The sequence below is a fragment of the Sinocyclocheilus anshuiensis genome, unplaced genomic scaffold, assembly GCF_001515605.1.
Source record: "Sinocyclocheilus anshuiensis isolate Anshui unplaced genomic scaffold, SAMN03320099.WGS_v1.1 scaffold407, whole genome shotgun sequence".
NCBI classification, from domain to species: Eukaryota; Metazoa; Chordata; class Actinopteri; order Cypriniformes; family Cyprinidae; genus Sinocyclocheilus; species Sinocyclocheilus anshuiensis.
In genome coordinates this window covers 1,651,971-1,659,854 of record NW_015552593.1, presented here as the reverse complement: position 1 = coordinate 1,659,854, position 7,884 = coordinate 1,651,971, and the positions used below count along the sequence as shown (strand labels likewise).

The 7,884-nt window shown below is 41.1% G+C and overlaps 1 protein-coding gene across 2 annotated transcripts in view; it reads left to right on the top strand.

The window, feature by feature from the left end:
* The window catches only part of LOC107665594 (protein FAM135A-like), a 31,909-nt gene extending 24,340 nt beyond the window's left edge, over positions 1–7,569 (top strand). The window contains exons 15-24 of one of the 2 annotated variants that reach the window (XR_001631569.1): positions 1,496–2,768; positions 3,147–3,659; positions 4,427–4,587; positions 4,663–4,754; positions 4,975–5,072; positions 5,653–5,804; positions 5,897–6,007; positions 6,090–6,203; positions 6,418–6,710; positions 7,153–7,569. Coding sequence is in view for 1 of the 2 variants with exons in the window: in XM_016456526.1 (XP_016312012.1) it covers positions 1,496–2,768; positions 3,147–3,659; positions 4,427–4,587; positions 4,663–4,754; positions 4,975–5,072; positions 5,653–5,804; positions 5,897–6,007; positions 6,090–6,203; positions 6,418–6,619; positions 7,153–7,177 (2,741 nt within the window). In the remaining variant the exon portion in view is untranslated. The remainder of the gene's footprint in view (positions 1–1,495; positions 2,769–3,146; positions 3,660–4,426; positions 4,588–4,662; positions 4,755–4,974; positions 5,073–5,652; positions 5,805–5,896; positions 6,008–6,089; positions 6,204–6,417; positions 6,711–7,152) is intronic. The other variant, XM_016456526.1, reaches the window with a different exon arrangement.
* The last annotated feature ends 315 nt before the right edge of the window (positions 7,570–7,884 follow it).

The window sequence follows — 7,884 nt, the reverse complement described above, 5'->3', positions numbered from 1 at the left end:
AGTAGATTGATTTCTCCTCTCTAAACTGTTTCTCAAGCGCGCTCTCTCATCACCGCTGCTGCTGCGTGGATTCACAACACCACGGAGACTCGAGGAAAAACTGGGATTAAAGTCCAACACCTGACTTGAAATAACCTAACAAATCAATAGGAGCTAAAGCGGTTCCATTAACGACTAATTAAATTCACATTCCCTCACTAATTTGTGCACGTCGCATCGCATCGGTAGCTGCTTCATATGTATCTTTAATGTATCGTATCGTTGGCTATGTATCGAGATGCGTATCGTATCGGCCTGAGTCATGAGATGCACATCCCTATAATATATATATTACAAAAAAAACTATTTGATTTTGAAAGTGTTCACGATTTGTGCAAGCTTTAAAGTATGCTTTTGCTGGACTAAAAAAAAACTAAATCAGGGGTGTTTGATCCTGCTTCTGCAGGACCACCTTCATAGATAGTTTAACTCCAACCTATCTGATTCAGTTATGTGTTTTATAAGGGTTAAAGCCTAACTAACTTTGGCCCTCCAGGAGCAGGACTGGACACACCTGAACCAAATGTAGTGAAAAGGGACAAGACCTTTGAAATGTCAGATTTTGTGCTAGTTCATGCTGTCTTTAAGATAAACTAGGTGTGGCGTAGTGGTTTGGTTATAAAAAGCTTAAAGGTTCAGACCCTTCATAAGGCAATTCACCATTATTTCCTTAAAGGGCAAGTTCACCCAAAAATGAAATTTCTGTCATTAATTACCTAATCTCTTGTCGTTCCAAACCTGTAAGACCTTCGTTCATCTTCGGAACACAAATTAAGATATTTTTGATGAATTCCGAGTGCTTTCTGACCCTCCCATCGACAGCATGGATCTTAACACGTTCAAGGTCTAGAAACGTAGTAAGTGTGCAAAGAAAACAAAAATAACAACTTTATTCAACAATTCGTCTCCTCCACGTCTCTCTGACGCCATTTTGGAGAGTATCACATACGTAAACAATGTATGTACGTGGATACGTTGTTTATGGTTTGAAAGATGCGCGTTAAATATCGCATGCGATTTATCGTGTAGCCCTAGTTTGATCGGAGCAAATTGTCGAATAAAGTCATTATTTTTGTTTTCTTTGCTTACAAAAAGTATTCCCGTAGCTTTGTAAAATTACGATTGAACCACTGATGTCACATGGATTATTTTAACGATGTCCTTACTATGTTTCTGGACCTTGCTCGTGTTAGGATCCTTGCTGTCTATGGGAGGGTCAAAGAGCTCTCAGAATTCATCAAAAATATCTTAATTTGTGTTCTGAAGATGAACAAAGGTCTTACAGGTTTGGAACGACATGAGGATGAGTAATAATTGACATAATTTTAATTTTTGGTTGAACTATCCTGTTAATGTTAGTTTGCACAATGGAAACAGTCCCTGTAGTTAAGTGACTATTCACTTAGGATAAATAGTCTGCTAAACTACTACTTACCGTATTTCTTCTACCCTGAAGATCGCGATGGTCCATGGCTTGGTCTTCACAACACCAGGAGCAGCTCTGTGTCCACTAAAGCAGACAGGTCCAACTCAAAGGACTGCCTTGCTAGTGGATTGGGAGGCCTTGGCCCGTACCCAGATAAGCAGCAAGCTGCCCTTGCCATGGCTTGGCCTGAACAGAATGAGCCTCCCCTCAAATCCAAAGCCAAATCTATCAAGCTAAAGAAGAATGCCAAGACTGAAAATTCAAAGAAGCTGATCAGGCAGATCTCGAAAGACTCTGTGGTCCTCACAGGCTACAAGAACTTGAAGGTTCCTCGTGGTGAACCGACCACCAAGTCCAAAGAAGTTGACACTCCAAAAGACGAGCTAGATGATGTAGGCAAATACATCCACCAGAATGAAACTGCAACCACGCATTGTGCTCAGAATATTAAACACTGCACCACAAGCGACATTCAAGGCGATGCCGGCATCCAGAGCGACAGCTTTTCCAATCTTTTGAGTTTGCAAATGCAGGCTAGGCCCCAGGCAGGTACTGGAGCAGAAGCCGCACAAAGCGCAGCTGCCAGAATTGATTTAACACATCCACCCGCTGGGCTCAGACATATTGATGTCAAACCGAGCGACAAGGACCCCTACCAGGGCGATAAGGTCACCATTCTCTTACCGCACCACTCAGATCCGACCGCCAAGAGGGATGTTCCAGAGATCACACAGACCGATTTCTCTGAATTCAAGAGTAGAGTTGGGGACGGTGCCACGTTCGTCGGAGCTTGTGGAGCCGCGTTAAGAAGTGATTGTGTTCCTCAAGCTTCCTCCAGGCTCTCAGACTCAGGAATCGAGAGTGAGCCCAGCTCTGCAACACAGTTAGCACCAGTTTCTCCATCTCCTTTTGTGAATACTAGCCTGGAGGCACCTACAGAGCCCATTCTACAGATTGCCCACCAGAGACCATCTCCGCTCAGCCCTGCCTCCAAAGGAGCTACCACGTTGGAGGGTCTCAATCCAGAGAGCACCAGCGGCATCAGCGGAGTCCAGTCTTCCCTCACCTCCATTAATTCGCTCCCCTCCGATGATGAGGTGGAGACAGAAGTCACTAGCAGAAAGTCCAGCATCCTTGTGCAGGAACAGAGCCTCATATTTTCAGGAGAAACTCATAGCCTCCCGTTATCGAGCTCTAGAGTTTTGGCTCAACAAAAAGCCTCTATCAGTCATGGAGATAGGCTGCTGTCTTACAATGAGGACTCTGCTATCCAGCCCCGCTGTGAAACTAATGCTCCTGACAGGCCGACAGGATCTAGTGAGACCGATATTCCAGGTGGTGCACCTTCGGGGCAAGAAGCATGTAGTGAGCCTCAGACGGCTGCCCAGTCCAGTACATCGGTCACAAGCAGCACGGACCTGGTGAAGAAAGGCTTTGTGGAGAACTACTTTGGCTCCCGTTCCAGCACTGATGTATCTGAGATCAGCCCATTGGAGACTGCAGCTGTAACGCTGGGGATTCAGACTTGCCCCAATGCTGAGGACGAGGAGGAAGAGCAGGAACATGAGATGATTGAGAACGGTTATTACGAGGAGACAGATGGGCTGGTTTATGTTAATGGACTCCCAGGGGAGGAAGGAAGATGTGAGGATGAGGGAGCAGAGGGAAGGACCCTTGACAGGCCGACAGGATCTAGTGAGACCGATATTCCAGGTGGTGCACCTTCGGGGCAAGAAGCATGTAGTGAGCCTCAGACGGCTGCCCAGTCCAGTACATCGGTCACAAGCAGCACGGACCTGGTGAAGAAAGGCTTTGTGGAGAACTACTTTGGCTCCCGTTCCAGCACTGATGTATCTGAGATCAGCCCATTGGAGACTGCAGCTGTAACGCTGGGGATTCAGACTTGCCCCAATGCTGAGGACGAGGAGGAAGAGCAGGAACATGAGATGATTGAGAACGGTTATTACGAGGAGACAGATGGGCTGGTTTATGTTAATGGACTCCCAGGGGAGGAAGGAAGATGTGAGGATGAGGGAGCAGAGGGAAGGACCCTCTTTTATGATCACCTGGGTTTGGAACAGCTCCAGGAAACATACATCCCCTCAGCCGGCCTGCAGACAGGGCCTTCTGGACCAGCACCAACCAGCAACGACCTGTGCTGGTACAAGAGCGCCCCCACTGCTCAGATGACGGCGTGAGTTTTCTTTTTTTCCCCTTACCCTTTAGTTTTGGAGTTTGCCATGCACAAAAAATTAATAAATATATATATATATATTGCCAGAGGTCAAGGTTTTTTAAACCGTGAGACAATTTTTCAGGTTTGTTTGATGAATAGAAATTCAAAAGAATTGCTTTTTGTAAATAGAAAATTTTAACATTGATATTATAAATGTCTTTAATGTCACTTTTGATTAATTTCATGCATCCCTGCTCAATAAAAGTATTAATTTCTTTCCATTTTTTTACTGGCCCCAAACCTTTTAAACACCAGTATGTTATTCCAAACAATAGTGTCTTTGCCTTCATAATCTTTTATTAAACTTTAATGACTTGCTTCACTTCTACAGCAACTTTGACTGAAATCATCTAGGGCACACTAGGTATATTATATTAAAATGTTAATGTGAATTTTAATGTTAACCAGCTAGCTATTTAGGCATTATTTTAGGCTACTTTCCTAGGTAATGCCATCTTTATATAATCTTAGCGAAATGTGTTGCAGTAATTTCATGCAAATTATTATAATAAATGTTACAACAAATAATGGCAAATGCTCTTTCACATTGATTGTAAGCTGGGATTCTGTTACTTAATGTACTTTATTAGAAGTACTTATTAGAAGTACATTGAAAGGAGAAGCATTAAAAGAGTTCATGTTGCTGCAGATTGTAGATGCATGAACTAATACCTGACAGTAGGTTCCTTTTTTGTGTCACTGTTTGATTGTGTTTCAATCTTTAGGTTTGCCCAAGCAAAAGAGGACTTGAAGCAACTAAAGTTGCCAGGTTTCCTGTACAGCGAGGTAGCAGATCTGGCGTCCACTGTGCCATATTTCAGCATGGATGAGGATGAAAACTGTGATGAGGGCATACACTTAATAGTTTGTGTACATGGTCTGGATGGTAAGCAGTCACAATCTTAATGTTGGTAAATCCTATATATAAAAACTATATATAAAATAAAAACTATTTCTTTAGGTAACAGTGCGGATTTGCGTCTAGTGAAGACTTATTTGGAGCTCGGTTTGCCTGGAGCTCGTATAGATTTCCTAATGTCAGAACGCAATCAGGTAAACTGCACAACAGTCCCATGAACAAGCACTGGGTTTGGGCTGTTTCTAGAATTAATAAATTATGTATTATACAAATAAAAAAAAATTATAAGTGCCTCTGAAAGGTATAAAGTATATGTAAAATCACTGATAAAAATTCAATAGGCTTGGAAGATAAATAATAAATAAAGATATATTTTGAAATATTAATCTTCTCTATTTTTGGTTGTTATTCAAGAATGACACATTTGCTGATTTTGAATCCATGACTGACAGACTTTTGGATGAAATAGTGCAGTACATACAAATCTACAACCTCACAGTTTCCAAGATAAGGTAAGATCTTTTCCTCAAACTCAAATATATTAGAAACTACAACTCACAAAGCATCACAGTATTTTTAGAGACATTTAACATTTTTAATGGCCCTGTCCAGTGTGACATTTCACAATGATGGATTTTGAGGGCTTTAGACACACACTTTTGTCCAGTTATCTTACATATTTCTATTAAATAAATTAAATATTGTTGTGGTGTCAAAACACTAGACTAAAAACCAAACAAACAAAAACACACACATTCACCACAGGGACAATTTTTGACCCCGGCTTTGGCCCAAAAGAATCCCTCACCCATTCCCTTTCTTCCAAGATTATGAGGTCTGAACCAGTGAGCATCGTGGTACATTCTGGCCTCATAGGGGGTGCACATGAGCACCATTTTGCACCATAAAATGACAAATAACGTGAATTTAAAATTTATTTTACAGATGTGCAAATGGAGGTCAATCCAAGTATGACAGTTTGCACTGGGCCTCTAATTGAATTTGAACTTGACCTGGTTGAAAATATGAGCTTGTCAAAACTGAAACGCACCTAGCCTTAGGATGACAGAATCGCTATGTTGTCTTTCTCAGTTTTGTGGGTCATTCTCTGGGAAATCTGATCGTGCGCTCTGTGCTGACGAGGCCCAGGTTTAAGTGTTATCTCAGCAGACTGCACACGTTTCTATCTCTGTCTGGACCACATCTTGGCACGCTGTACAACAGCTCAGCCCTCGTCAATACCGGTAAACCATCCTCATGAACTCAGCAGTTTTCTGAAGACAGTCATTTACGAGCCATTCATTTTTAAACGGTTTCTCTCGTTTTTCTGTGTCAGGGTTGTGGTTTATGCAGAAGTGGAAGAAATCTGGCTCTCTGCTGCAGCTGACCTGTCGCGACCACTCTGACCCACGCCAGACCTTCCTCTATAAGCTAAGCAAGAAAGCAGGTTAGCGTGACATTATTTTGGTTCCACCAAGTTGATGTTAGTTTAGGTTTCTCCATATACCAACTCTCAAACTCCATTTCAGGTCTTCAGTTCTTTAAGAACGTGGTGCTGGTGGGGTCTCTTCAGGACAGATATGTCCCCTATCACTCTGCTCGAATCGAGATGTGCAAAACAGCCTTAAAGGACAAACAGACTGGTGAGAATTAAAGAAAGAGTTTTCATCATTTATTTACCCTCATGTCATTCCAAACCCATATAGCTTCTACTACCAAAAGTTTTGGGTCAATGAAATTTAAGTTAATACTTGGCAAGGATAAAGATCTTAGGTTTTAGGATTGTTTTACTGCTTCTACCAACAAATTTCTCTCCTTTTGCTGGTTCTTTCCCTCTTTATCTTCTTGTGTGATCAGGTCCAGTGTATGCCGAGATGATCGAGAACCTTTTACTCCCTGTGCTTCAGAACAAAGACTGCAACCTGGTGCGTTACGATGTCATCCATGCGTTGCCCAACACCGCCAACTCCCTGATTGGCCGGGCAGCCCACATCGCCGTCCTGGACTCTGAGATTTTCCTGGAAAAGTTCTTCCTGGTGGCAGGGCTCAAGTTTTTTCAGTAGGTTTGCTAGATCGGAAGCGAATACCTCACTGCAAACGGATGTTTTTCTGGTTCTTTTTTCCTCACGGTTTTAAGTATGCTCTTGGAGGTAAAGCAAAATATATCAGTGTTCTTTTTGTTGTTGATTTCGTTTCTATTTAGTCTGTTGTGAATGTGGAACTTATCATTTTTATTTTTCTACTGCCATTTTTTTAATGGTCTATTCATTATTAAGAGAATCAAACCGCCTTGTGGTATTTTTTTCAGTGTTATTTATGTAAAACTTTCATTTTTACCGTTTTCATTTAACAATTCATTCTATTAAACGATCTTATTCTGAACTGGAAATGTAGCTGCTAAAAAAGAATGAACTATTTATTCGGGGTGGAAATCCAGGTCGTTTTCATGGTAAAAGCATGTTCAATTGAACATTTTGGTATCTAGGGTTGGCTTGCATCCGAACTGCATAAAACATATTTTCTATTAAGAAATTGCCATTTGACTACACATTTTTTACACTTTTTTTTTTTTTTTTTTTTACAACGTCAAAGGCTTCCTGAACCTAGACGAACATGATTGTAGCTGAAACGAAGCAGCCTTGGACCGCGTGTTGGTTTTATATGATGTCTCTGGTGCCCATTGCATTCTCATGCACAATCTTCTCAACCCAGCCTGGAGTTGGGTGGAGAAAACGCACGCTTAGCATGTTAGTATTTTCTTTTTATTACAGGGGAGACAGGTAACAAATGAACAATGGGCCAGGTGTATGGGCTAGAGGGTTAGTCAGTTTAAAACAGCACAAATACTAGTAATCGGATCACATAGTTGTGGGAAAGTATTTATGTTCAGTTTCCTATGGAGGAATTTGTTGATGCTTGTGTGCAAAATACTTTAAATAAAACATTGGAATTATCCTGGTTTTGTTAAAATGGTTTTGTAACATGAACTCCACATTTCATTAAATGTATTCGCAAATAAATGTTTTTGTCCTTTTTTTATAGAAGCTTTGTTTTCATGAATTACTGTATTTATTTTAAATGAAAGGAATAGTTCCAAACCTGTGGAAGGCTATTTCCATAATGGTAGGTAATTACAATCTCACAGTTGTAAATGTAGTTGTCCCATTTTGTAATTGTATGTCTTCCACTTGTGACTTGTGTGCTATCATGAGTATTTTGAAGTCATACAAAAGCATTGTGTAAGGCACATTAATATAAAGTAATATAATACTTATTATAAAACACACCACTTTTACGGTACTTTTATTGTATTTTTGGTCTTTC